Here is a 13,923-nt window from a genome sequence, read left to right as displayed (position 1 = left end):
GTTTTAAACCTTCGCTTTGGTCTACTCTTCCACTTCCATTTCTTGCTCTTCCAATAAGGCCTTATAATGATTTTTAGTAAAACAATTATCAATGTTTACATCACTATGCCTGAAGAGCCAAGTAATGTACTATTTTGTGTCCTTTCTTATGTGGCTTGTTGTTTGTCTCAAAGTTTCTACTTGCCTGAATTTTTTGGCCTACCTAATTTGCTATCTACGTTGTGTTAGTTTTTCTCCCAAATATTTCAACATATCTATTCTTTTCAGTCTCATTTTTTTTTCCCTAGAGACTTCCCTCTTGGAGTCTTATATTCTCCTTTCCCAACATTTGTTGTTCTCCTGGGTTGAATCCACTGCTTCCTAGATTCCATGTCTTCTTTCTTGGATTACCTCTTGTTTTTCTGGAGCATAGCCTCCAACTGACTGTCTAAGCAAGGACACAAGGGGTAGGAGGATCAACTGTTCTCCAAAGTGGTTTTAACCACACCCTGACTTCCATTCCTCTTCTTTTCAGCCCAGTATTATTTTCCCACCCTCACCTGTGCTTGAATTCCAAACCTCTTCTGGATTTTTTGGCTCTTTGTGCTGTGCCCCCTCTGTGTACAAATTAGGTCATGGCTTCCTGTCCCTGAGAAAGCAGTTACCCCTGTCTCATCATTTCTCGTTTTCCAAAAGTCTGTTGATACTTTTAAAAGATCCCTTTACTATCACTTTAGTGGGATCTTGGGAGGAAAAGGAAATAAGCACATGTGGGCAATCTGTCGTCTGTAACCAGCAGTCTGCTATTTCTCTTTAATCAGATGCAGACCAAAGCATCAAAGTGAGGATAAGCCTAAAATCAGCTCTTGGAAATAAAGCAGTGAGTATTCTGGACAGTGAATTGATTATTTTTGAGTGCACATTCTTCACTTAAATAGGACACAATAAACCCATTTCAGTGTGAACTGAAAGAAGAGAAGCCATGTGGTTCTTTTCAAAACTATAAGTTCCAGATTCTGGCCTTTGGCTTTGGGTTTTTAAAGTAACCTATTCCTTATTGGATAAGCTATTCCTACTTTTTATTGCCTTGAAGGTGTTATGAACTTCAATGAGAAAACATCTGTATCAATCCTTAAATATCGGATACCAATCCTTTCAATTGACTCTTGTCACCATTACTTTTATTCTAGAAAGAGAATATAGTTATATTTTGAAAGGTAGTTTGTTTTTAGAAGCAGTACAGTTAGGTTTTTCTAGTTTGTTTTATTTTAGTCAATCATCTGTATCCTGGCTTCACTCAGAGTGTGGCCCATGGACCAGCAGCATTTGAATCACCTGGAAGCTTGTTAAAAATGCGTAATTTCAAGCCTAGCCCTGGACCACTTAATCAGAATCTGCATTTTAGCAAGCCTCCAGGTGATTTGTACGTACAATCAAGACTGGGAAGCTCTAATTTAGAACAATGCTTCTCAAACTTGGCTGCACAGTGGAATCACATGGGAAGTTTCAAAAATATTAATGCCTAGGTTATACACCTCCAGAGATTCTGATTTAATTGTTCTGGGGTATGGAGTCAAGAGTTGGGCATCAAGAGTGTTTAAAGCTCCCCAGGTGATTCTAGTCACAGCAAAGTTTGAGAACCACTTATTTAGGGAAATGCATTTTGGGAGTAACAAAATATTTTACAGGAAATTGTGTTATTTACACCTCAATGTGAATTATTTACTTAGCTATTGCTCTGTCGTTAACACCTGTCTCAGGTGATCCAGCCTGAGGAAGTAGTAGCTTTGATTGGGAAAGAGGAGAGGAAAGAGTAGTCTCGGGTAAATGGGGTTCAAAAGCCTGAGAGTGGGCATGACACCCTGAAGGCTTTGCAGGGTTAGAAGTCAATCTGGGACTATTGATAAAACGGTCCAAGATGCTACAGTAAATTGTTGTCTGCATTGGATAGATCCAAAGATTGTGTTTCTACCCCCTTATCTTTTGTGAAAAGTTAAACATTGTCCAAGATTCAATAACACTTTTAGTATAATTTTCATAGGTAAGACATCAAAACATAAATAACTCAAGAGTAAAAAGATCAACATTCAAGAAAGAAAAAATGAAAATGGAAGTGCATTTCTTTCCAATCGTTAAGAGTTCAAGTTCCTATTTCGTAATAATCATTGGGTGATTGTGGGACTATTTCTTTGTCATATTTTTATTAGCTCTTCCTTGGCTTAATAAATTTTAATTAGTCTCAGCAGATCAGGATATTTTCAATTATCTTTTTTCTTGACATTTATACTCATCCTCTTTCCATGCAGTGAGGGTTGGTAAATAGTGTTCAGGGGGTTTGATTCTGTAATGTTCTGAGGCCAATTCACTGAGCAACAATCTGTTTTGATGAAACGAGATCATATATTTAGTGCATCTACACAACAGGGTCAGAATATCTGCTCAGTTCAAGCTATTTCATGGTGAATTCCAGTGGATCTATGGCATTATTTTGAGAACTCAGCCTTTAAAATCTTTTATATTTTATATTTATATAGTAGCCAGACTGTTATTAGTAACAATATTAATAATAGTATTACTATTAAAGGAACTCCTCCAAACCTGGGTGAAACCAAGCTGAAGTGAATGTAACAATTCTTTTGTGAAATATTATAATTTTTTAAAGGGAAAGGAGAAACATACAACTAGTGCCATTCATTGATTCCTACTGCCGGCTACTGGAGGAAAGAGTGAATGCTTTCTTTTAAATCTTTAAAAGCTATGCAAACATAAGCTATTTGTTTAGCACTGGAAAACAAGAACAAACAGATTAGCTTGCTGTTTACAAAGTGTTATTTTTCATTTGAACTTCAAGTTTTTCTTTTACACTTATAGATAAGTACATTTCTGAGAACGTACCATAAAAATAGTAAAAACTGATTTTGTCCACAATGTACAGACATTTTGCTACAAAACCCACAACTTTTGTTTGACTCCCATCGGTAAACCTACACTCAAGGTGTTAATTTCAGTTTACATCAAACTAAAGTAAAAGGACCCATGAACCCAATGGTTCCTAAAGCATGGTTGCCTGACCAGCAGCATTACCACAACCTGGGAGTTTGTTAGAGATGTAAATTATTGGGTTTCATCTCAGGCTTTCTGAATCAGACGCTCTAGGGGTGGACCCAGCACTCAGTGTTTTAACTAACCCTTCAGGTGATACGGATGCACACTTACATTAAAGGTCACTGACTTAATGAATAGCAAGAATCTCTGGAATATTAAGAATAATTCTTGAGGAGTATCAGATTATAAATGTCTTATGAGTCCAGCTGAGCAGTGTCTTTCTTCTGAATTTGCAGTATGAATGGAACGACAATGAAATGTACCTGTTCCGATCATCTGTTGCATATGCCATGAGGAAGTACTTTTTAGAAGTCAAAAATCAGATGATTCTTTTTGGGTGAGTTGATTTGCTGGGTTCTCAAATTACTCCAACTAGGATTTCTCTTACTCTTGAGTCTGAGGAGATACTCTGCCTAAACTTTTCTTCAAGTGAAATTGATACAAATCTCCTAGTAACTTGTACTTCTTTGGTATTGTAGAATTTGGGTGACTCCATAGAGGGCTGATCGTGCTTTATTTGACTGGTAAATTGCAAGAGTATTGTTCCTACTAAACAGCTGTCACTGTCTTCTCAGATGCTCTCACACACCCTCAGCACTGAAAGAAATAAAAGGCAGAACTTCCTGCCTTCATTGACCTATATTCTAGTACGTATGTTTTGTGTGTGTGTATATGTGTGTAATATGTAAGTGAAATATAAAATTACAAGGTACTAAGTGCTAGGAGAAAAATATAAAAGGGTCTGGGGAGGGCTGGTGTGTGTGTGTGTGTGTGTGTGTGTGTGTGTGTGTTGGGCAGGGGGTAGGTCAATTTTAACCAAAATGGTCAGAAAAGACGTCACTAATATTTGAACAAGTATATGAAGCAGGAGGGAGAGAGTGAGAGAGCGAGAGAGCGAGAGCAAGAGCCAGCAATGCAGACAATGGGGAAAGTGTCTCAGCTGGGGGAAACAGCAGGTGCAGACCCTGAGGAAGGAATATCCTCGGCCTGTTAAAGGAACAGCAAGGAGGTCAGTGTGGTTGGAGCAGATTAGAAGACAAGTGGAGACATGGCCAGGATGATGTTAGGGCATAGAGGAAGGAGGGAGAGACAAAAGGTCATGTGGGCCTTGAAGGCCGTTCTAAGGACTTTGGCTTTTATTCTGAGTTAGATGGGTAGTCGCTCAAGGGCTATGAGCCACATGATCTACCTTATTTTGTGCTAGGATCACTTGACAGCTGTGAGAGCACAGTCCTGTCACATCGTATGGTAGACCTCACTCATTACCTTCATCCATGGGTGCAACACGTCGTTTTCTGCTGGGTAGGACCAGGTTGTGGGTGTAAATCTGTGTGTGGTACTGAGCCATCTCTGCCCACCACATTGTTTGCCACAATCCTGGGCCACCAATTATTCCTTGTTGATTCTCCTGCTGTTTTCAGTTTGGAAATTTTCTATCATTGAAAAAGATGTGGATTTTATATAAAGGCAGAACAAATAGTGCCAAAACTTGATATCACAATTTTTATGTAGTTGATTTCATGTGCTTTGGGCAGCATTAATGTTTTTTTTTTTGACAATTACATCCTCTCATTGTTTGCCCTCCCCCATGTCTCTCTACCCTGTGATCCTCTCTCTAATCTCCTTTTCACCAGCAGGGGAAGTCTTCATTCTCTTTATTGTGTCCTCTGTGCCACAAGTGAAGATGTCTGTTTTGTTTCTCTACAGGGAGGAGGATGTGCGAGTGGCTAATTTGAAACCAAGAATCTCCTTTAATTTCTTTGTCACTGCACCTAAAAATGTGTCTGACATCATTCCTAGAACTGAAGTTGAAAAGGCCATCAGGTGACATTTTACTTTCATCTAAGGGTGAGGGGGTTACCAAATACAACAATAACCAGTATTTTATGTGTTCTTCCTGTGTGCCAAGCATTATTCTGTGTCATTTACATGTGTTACCTCATGCTACAAACTCCATGTAATTCCAGAAGGATCCCACAGCAAGGGAATAATCTTGATTTGAGTTCCCCCAGATGTAGGCTCTTACAAAAGGGAAGGAAAACTATAGATTACATGTTATCAAGCAAGTTACCACTATGGGCAACTAGAGCTCAGTCCTGCTGGGAAATGTGGAGAGACTGTGTAGAATGTGCACCTGAATTGTCCCATCAGAGGGCTGAGGAAGCTGGGGTATTTATTTACCACCTCCCATCAGTTATTGGCTGAGAACTGCTTCCAGGTGGCATTAATTCCCCAGCATTTCAGCAGGCAGGGCAGATCTTGTGGTCCGAGAATGCTCTCTGGTAAAGGGGAGCAGGTGCTGGTTGAAGAAAGTCTGGCTAGAACTCATGGAAAATAGTAAGTGCAGAAGGGACGTGGACAGGTATTGCCATCATTTGCTCTCGGGACTTTGATGTAGGATTCATTTAACTGCCCAAATCCTGAAACAAGGTAGGCAAGTACAGGATTCCTTACATATTTCTTGGCCTCTACGCTAGGTGAGGGACTTGCAATGAATGTTTAGAAGAAACAGTCTGTCCAATTTGCCTCAATTGTTTCCCACAACAGACAGCAGGAGTGAAGAATGGATTGACCTTGCAGATGGTTTCCTGTCATTATAAAAAGGCTTAATATACCTACTGCTTCTGGGCAGCTCACTAGGTGGCCCTCTCGAGCTGCATCAGAGTCCTGTTTAACTTTGGAAGCAGATCTAAGACCTGCTGGGCAGGGTGTGCCTAGAAAATCTGACTTGGTTGGAGTGTATGACCCAGCTGTGCCCAGAGACTCACTCACTGCCTCCAGAAGACTTGTGTCTGTCTTAAGGAAAACTTCTGGCTGAGATCTTTATGAAAAAGCTCAGCCTTCTTGGATACTCAGCTGCAAGCTACAGGGGACCTCAGACTCTCTGTTTCCAGGATGACTCTTTTCAGACCTTTTCTGGCTGAGGTTGCCAGGGGTTACCTGACTAATCCTGCATTGATCTCTCTCCCTCTCTGGTGGACTCTGACCTCCTGACCTGGGCTATACCCAAGCGTAGGAAGATGAGATGCCAGACACTTTGGTCTTTGATCCAGAATGTTCTCCATATCACTGTTTTTTTTTTTTCTTTAAACAATCTTTATCCTTTTGCCTCCATAAAAGTCAGCCATTTCCCATCCCAGTGCTTGAAGACACTGGCAAAGGTCCCTTTCTTATGTGCCTCCCCAGTGCTACCTCCAAATGCCAATACCTTTTATTTGGAAAATATCACTATAGAGACTTGGTCATAGGACCTGATTCATTTGTATAATAGAAGAAGTGTATCCAATTATCCGTTTCCATTATTTGATATAAAGTCATTGTAGATGTACTCTGACAGAAGGGAAATTCTTGCCAAATATGTTAACTTTGCCCTTAAACACAGCAGTCACAAATGAATAAATGCCAACCATTTATACATTTGCACACTTGCAACTCAATTTTCCAATGGAGCTGTTGATGAACCTAATCTAGGTTGCAAGGTATGAAAGATGCATAATTGTCAAAGACTTATATCTTTAATTAGACCTATTTACTTTGCTCTTATGATTTTAGGTGTATATTTCTTTTTTTTTTTTTGAGACGGAGTTTTGCTCTGTCACCCAGGCTAGAGGGCAGTGGCGCGATCTCGGCTCACTGCAACCTCTGCCTCCTGGGTTCAAGCGATTCTCCTGCCTCAGCCTCCCAAGTAGCTGGGACTACAGACATGCGCCACTATGCCTGGATAGGTGTATAGTCTTATGATAAGCTCTATTAAATCCTTTCAGGAACAATGATATAAACAGTAAATAACTACATACAATTTTATTTTGTCTAAGTGTCCCCTTTGCTGTTTTTTGCTTTTGCAAATAGGATGTCCCGGAGCCGTATCAATGATGCTTTCCGTCTGAATGACAACAGCCTGGAGTTTCTGGGGATACAGCCAACACTTGGACCTCCTAACCAGCCCCCTGTTTCCATATGGCTGATTGTTTTTGGAGTTGTGATGGGAGTGATAGTGGTTGGCATTGTCGTCTTGATCTTCACTGGAATCAGAGATCGAAAAAAGTAAGTGGCCTTTCCTAGACTTAACTATCCAAAAATAGAAAGATTTAGAGAACAGTAACTGGAAAATTTTCAGTAAGTGGTAGATTGTATAGACCAATTACTTAGTTGGACAATTTTGCAACTAAATACTCTGATGCATTCCCTAGAAATTTACTAGATGTCATCAGCAGTTCATCTTCCTAGTAAGCCCACACAGTAAGTATCTGGCCTGGGATTTATTAGCATGCCCTAGTAAACTCCATCCCAGCCACAGTGTCATTTCCTTCCTACAAAGAGGCACTGCAAACTCAGCAGGTATGGGTGGGCTCAGGGAATGGTTTTCACTGCTGTCACTGCTGAATCCTTTTCAGTCTAAAACTGGGGACTGGATTGCTGGAGACTGGATTGCTGATGGGTTTGAACCATGAAATTGTTCAAGAATGGGCTGTGAAATTTCTTTGAAACTGCTACTCTTGGTTTTTTGTTTGTTTGTTTGTTTTTTTGAGACAGAGTCTTGCTCTGTCACCCAGGCTGGAGTGCAGTGGTGCAATCATAGTTCACCGCAGCCTCGATCTCCCAAGCTCAAGTGATCGTCCCACCTCAGCTTCCTGAGTAGCTGGGACTACAGGGGTGCGCCACCAAGCCCAGCTAATTTTTGTATTTTTTGTGGAGACCAGGTTTTGTCATGTTGCCCAAGCTGTTCTTGAACTCCTGAGTTCAAGCAGTCTGCCTGCCTCGCCCTCCAGTGCTGGGATTACAGGCGTGAGCCACCGTGCCCTGCCCAAACTGCTACTCTTTACTCAGCTTTATTTCTCATGGGGTAGCTCAGACTCTATGTGATTCTCTCAGTTCATGGTTAGGCACGCTTTAATTTGTTCCTGAACCGAAGATCAAAGTTCATTGAGGATTTAAATTACTAGAGACCTGATTTCTAGTCTTGCTTTGCTACTAGATGTTTTTCTTCTATCCTTAAGAAATTGACTCTTGCTGGGCTTATGGAATGAAGGTTAATATTTTACAGCACCTAACAAAACTCTATGCACACCTCAGGTTGTTTAAACATATTCTTGATTGAATCTCTATATTTGCTAGTCTATTTTGCTCAATTTTCTTCACTATAGAGATTTTAATAGCTTCATCTAAAAAATTAGGCATTCAATGTGTAATACATTCATATGGTGAAAATTAAAAAATACAAAGGTGAACGTGAAGAGTCTTCCTTATCACCTTTTGCCTCCAAGTTCTCTTCCCAAAGCCAAACAAAATTATCAGTTCCTTGGAGATACACACACACACACACACACACACACACACACACACACACATATATAGTCTTTTTTTCTTTTTTCTCAGACATATATATATATATCTCCTTTTTAGTATACAAATATATACTTTTTTAGTGTGTATATATGTGTGTATGTGCATATGTATATCTCATTTTTTAGTATACAAATGTTAGGCTATAGACAATGTTCTGCATATTTTGTTTTCCACTTAATGTTTTTTTTTAATTTTTATTTATATAGGTGTGATCCACCACACGCAGCCCACTTAATGTGTTTTAGAGATCATTACACATTAGTTGCACAAAAAACTTCTCCTTTTTTCTGGCAGTATAATTTCCATTTCACGAATGGATTGTGATTTTGATAAACAGTCATCTATTGATGAACTTTTGTGTTGTTTCCAAATATTTGTGTTTACTTAAAAAAAGTGGTGGCTTAATATAGATAATTTCCTGAGTATGCCAATATACCCGTAAGATGAATCCTAGCAGTGGGAAAGCTGGGTCAAAGCATACGTGCAATTGCTAATTTTGATAAATATTGCCAAATTGCCCTCAATAGCGGCTGTACCAATTTATACTCACATCAACAGTTTATGAAACTTCCTGTTCCTCCTGCCCAGCCTCCTTAACACAGATTGCCCTCAAACTTTTTGATCTTCAACAGTTCGATTGATTTTAACATAAGTATATTAAGGCAACCTTGCTCTATTTAACAGGAAAAATAAAGCAAGAAATGAAGAAAATCCTTATGCCTCCATCGATATTAGCAAAGGAGAAAATAATCCAGGATTCCAAAACACTGATGATGTTCAGACCTCCTTTTAGAAAAATCTATGTTTTTCCTCTTGAGGTGATTTTGTTGTATGTAAATGTTAATTTCATGGTATAGAAAATATAAGTTGTTAAAGATATCGTTAAATGTCAAAACTATGACTCTGTTCAGAAAAAAAAAATTGTCCAAAGACAACATGGCCAAGGAGAGAGCATCTTCATTGACATTGCTTTCAGTATTTATTTCTGTCTCTGGGTTTGACTTCTGTTCTGTTTCCTAATAAGGATTTTGTATTGGAGTATATTAGGGAAAGTGTGTATTTGGTCTCACAGGCTGTTCAGGGATAATCTAAATGTAAATGTCTGTTGAATTTCTGAAGTTGAAAACAAGGATATATCATGGGAGCAAGTGTTGGACCTTGTATGGAATATGGATGGATCACTTGTAAGGACAGTGCCTGGGAACTGGTGCAGCTGCAAGGATTGAGAATGGCATGCATTAGCTCACTTTCATTTAATCCATTGTCAAGGATGACATGCTTTCTTCACATTAACTCAATCCAAGTACTATGGTGATTTGCCTACAGTGATGTTTGGAATCGATCACACTTTCTTCAAGGTGACAGGTCTAAAGAGAGAAGAATCCAGGGAACAGGTAGAGGACATTGCTTTTTCACTTCCAAGCTGCTTGATCAACATCTCCCTGACAACACAAAACTAGCGCCAGGGGCCTCCGTGAACTCCCAGAGCATGCCTGATAGAAACTCATTTCTACTGTTCTCTAACTGTGGAGTGAATGGAAATTCCAACTGTATGTTCACCCTCTGAAGTGGGTACCCAGTCTCTTAAATCTTTTGTATTTGCTCACAGTGTTTGAGTAGCGTTGAGCACAAAGCAGACACTCAATAAATGCTAGATTTACACGCTCCTTATGCTTACTTATGTGCTGGGGCTTCTTTACGTTGTCTGCTTTTCAGTTCTATGAACAAAGTTATCATCTGAGTGTCTGGGGCTCCTGACCTCCCAAATGTCTCGTGACATATTGCAAATTCTCAGATTGCTTTATTGTACAAAGCAATTGTAAAATTAGTCCCAAAAAAGTTGTGTACAGTGTATACACCATCGGGTTAGGAACCAAACCTGATGCTGCTTTTGTATTTCTCGCAGTCACTACCCCAGTGTGAGCACAGCATTTCTTAGATACCTGAAGATTGGTTAAAACTATATTAAATATATTAACATATCTAAATTCTACGCATTAACTTATTCTATGTGGTGACCAGCATAATGTTACAATGACTTTGTACTTCATAAATTCTCTATGGTAATTGTGGATCAATTAGCCAAGTGAAGGGAAGATGACTTTCATAATCTATAAAATAACCTCAAAATAAGGGTCATTTGAGGCTCTTTGATGTCTTAATTATCTGATACCCAGGTAGCAGAGATAGAGTTCTTTGTTATTTTACGAGATACAATCAACATTTTGCATCACCATCTGCATCATCCTGCCATTCACTGGGCCCACAGCTTGGGGCAACATACAATATAATTTACTCCTTGGCTAAGCAACCATTTCATAGACAGTTTTTTCTTTTATCTTGTATATATCTCATCTTCTCTAATATATCATGAAAATCTTCTGTCAAGCTACTGCTATCTAAACATCCTTTGTAGTTGCCACAAGGTCTTTATGAAGTTCATAAACTTGGTTCAACACAGTGTAAGAATCATTTCTGCAGGAACCAATTTCATCATCTAACACCTTCAAAAGAGCCTCCCCAGACATGGCAAAGGACCGATGTGCATGTGACATAGTGTCCAACTGTAACACAGAAAGAAAAACCTGCTTATTTCCATAACTTAACTTTGGGGTTTTCTCCAGAACAGTCCTCACTGTGCCCACCAGGTAACGCTTGTGGTCCTTCTCCTGTGTAGCAGCATCCTCTGAAAGGATGCAGACTCTACAAACAGGGACTGGTGCCTGGGCCTAGGATGGAAATTGGCAAACAATGGCCCATGGGCCAAATCCTGCCCACCACATTTTTTGTTTTGTTTTGTTTTGTTTTATTCTGTTCTGTTTTGAGACGGAGTCTTGCTCTGTCACCCAGGCTGGAATGCAGTGGTGCGATCTTGGCTCACTGCAACCTCTGCCCCCTGGGTTCAAGTGATTCTCCTGCCTCAGCCTCCCGAGCAGCTGGGACTACAGGTGTGTGCCACCACACGCAGCTAATTTTTTGTATTTTTTTGTAGAGATGGGGTTTCACCATTTGGCCAGGCTGGTCTCAAACTCCTGACCTCAGGTGATCTGCCTGACTCGGCCTCCCAAAGTGCTGGGATTACAGGCGTGAGTCATTGCGCCTGGCCACCCCACCACCTGTTTTTGTCTGGCCTGTGAACTAAGAGTGATTTTTACATTTTTAAGTGGTTGAAAAAAATTAGAATAAGATTTCATGATAAATGAAAATGATATGAAATTCAAATTTCAGTGTCCGTAAATAAAGTTTTATTGGAACCCAGCCACACCCATTCATTTTCATATTGTCTAGGGCTGCTTTCATGCTACAGAGCAGAGCTGAGTAGTTGAAGTAGAGACGGCATGGCCCACAAAGCCATTTACAGACAAACTTTGCCAAACCCTGGGCTATAAGGAAGCAAGGATTAAATGAAACTGCTAATGCAAAAGGGCCATTGTGGAGCTCACAGACCAGAGAAACATAGTGATCAGGCCAGAAGGGGCAGGTGCTAGCTTCCTCTTCTCTGGTGTCTCTCAATGAACTATTCTTCCTCATTTGAGACCCTCCTCCCTCCACATTTAGGTAAAGATGGGGCCTTAGGTCCAATCTCTCCTCCTCATAAACCCACTCCCAAGATAGAATAAAAACTGAGAAACTCAACTTGCTACATCTACTGTGTTGGAATCTTAATGAACTCAAGTAGATATGAGGTGAGTTTTGCCAGACCCTCTTGACTTTGTGTTTGACTTCTGGTAGGTCAGAAAATGCTCAGCAAGACGAGGGAGCATCTGTTGGATTTTACCTAGCAAGTGATTTATCTGAACTTGCTCTGCAGCCTGCCCTTTGGGAAAGTTTCTTACCACATAGTCTTCCTTTTTCTTCACTGCCAAAAGAGTGTAGGCAGACATTTGGTTTAAGATAACAACAATAAATTCTGCATATCACCACTAAACACAGTTATACAGCATTAAAAAATCATTATGCACGTTTGAAATACTATGAATAGTGTTCTTTTACTTGGCTCCTCCTAGCATCACTGGACTTATTTTCTTTATTATTATTATTATTATTATACTTTAAGTTTTAGGGTACATGTACACAATGTGCAGGTTAGTTACATATGTATACATGTGCCATGCTGGTGTGCTGTACCCATTAACTCGCCATTTAGCATTAGGTATATCTCCTAATGCTATCCCTCCCCCTTCCCCCCACCCCACAACAGTCCCCAGAGTGTGATGTTCCCCTTCCTGTGTCCAAGTGTTCTCATTGTTCAATTCCCATCTATGAGTGAGAACATGCGGTGTTTGGTTTTTTGTCCTTGTGATAGGCATTACCATTCAGGACATAGGCATGGGCAAGGACTTCATGTCTAAAACACCAAAAGCAATGGCAACAAAAGCCAAAATTGACAAATGGGATCTAATTAAACTCAAGAGCTTCTGCACAGCAAAAGAAACTACCATCAGAGTGAACAGGCAACCTACAAAATGGGAGAAAATTTTCGCAACCTACTCATCTGACAAAGGGCTAATATCCAGAATCTACAATGAACTCAAACAAATTTACAAGAAAAAACAAACAATCCCATCAAAAAGTGGGCAAAGGATATGAACAGACACTTCTCAAAAGAAGACATTTATGCAGCCAAAAGACACGTGAAAAAATGCTCCTCATCACTGGCCATCAGAGAAATGCAAATCAAAACCACAATGAGATACCATCTCACACCAGTTAGAATGGCAATCATTCAAAAGTCAGGAAACAACAGGTGCTGGAGAGGATGTGGAGAAATAGGAACACTTTTACACTGTTGGTGGGACTGTAAACTAGTTCAACCATTGTGGACTTGTTTTCTGATAAACCTCTAGTGGTACCTTAAATTGCTGCCTGACTTGATTTTTGCAGCTAGGCTTCTAAGCGGAGCTTTGGCCTCTTTTCATAGTAAACAATTCTGTATTGTTTGAATTTTTGCAACAAGCGTGTATTTTGTTATAAAGAGGATTATTTTTAAAAGGTAAATATACAAAAATAAGAAGAAGAAAGGAAAAAAATCTTCAAGAGGGAGACCAGAAAGACCCAGCTTGTGCATGAGCTCATCCTCTGAGTGGGGAAACAGTCTGTGGTGCAGGAAAGGCTGGCACCCCCATCGGACTGTGGGTCCATTGAGAAAGAGGGTTTGGGTCACCTGTCCTTTCTTTTCTCTTGGGTAGGAAAGAATCTAGCATACAGTCAACACTACAAAAAAAAACTACAAAAATAAAATATACAAATGCCCTAGTGATTATTTTGAGTTACATTTAATCATAAATTGAGATTTGTGTACTTCTGTAAAAAATAGAAGACTGTTAATGCGTGTCAATTCTCTGTTGAAATGAAGGAATTATTAATGAAATGTCAAGAAACAAATAAGCAAGAGGGAGCATTGAAACTAGCTGGTGGCTGAAGGACAGAGTGGGATGAGAGAGGATATAAGTGTCTCTGAGAGATTATTGACTGATCTCTGGAAAATAGCAG

General features: G+C 39.8%; 1 protein-coding gene across 2 annotated transcripts in view; it reads left to right on the top strand.

Moving 5' to 3' along the window:
• The window catches only part of ACE2 (angiotensin converting enzyme 2), a 41,649-nt gene extending 31,239 nt beyond the window's left edge, over window positions 1-10,410 (top strand). For both annotated transcript variants that reach the window (XM_054543949.1, NM_001131132.2), the window contains 5 exon segments: window positions 801-859; window positions 3,321-3,421; window positions 4,792-4,908; window positions 6,934-7,128; window positions 9,115-10,410. In XM_054543949.1, coding sequence (XP_054399924.1) covers window positions 801-859; window positions 3,321-3,421; window positions 4,792-4,908; window positions 6,934-7,128; window positions 9,115-9,223 — 581 coding nt within the window. In that variant the 3' untranslated portion in view covers window positions 9,224-10,410.
• Window positions 10,411-13,923: the final 3,513 nt, after the last annotated feature.

The sequence above is a fragment of the Pongo abelii genome, chromosome X (assembly GCF_028885655.2).
Source record: "Pongo abelii isolate AG06213 chromosome X, NHGRI_mPonAbe1-v2.0_pri, whole genome shotgun sequence".
Classification (NCBI taxonomy): Eukaryota; Metazoa; Chordata; class Mammalia; order Primates; family Hominidae; genus Pongo; species Pongo abelii.
Note: the sequence above shows the minus strand (reverse complement) of the source record. Positions and strands in the feature narration are given on the sequence as shown.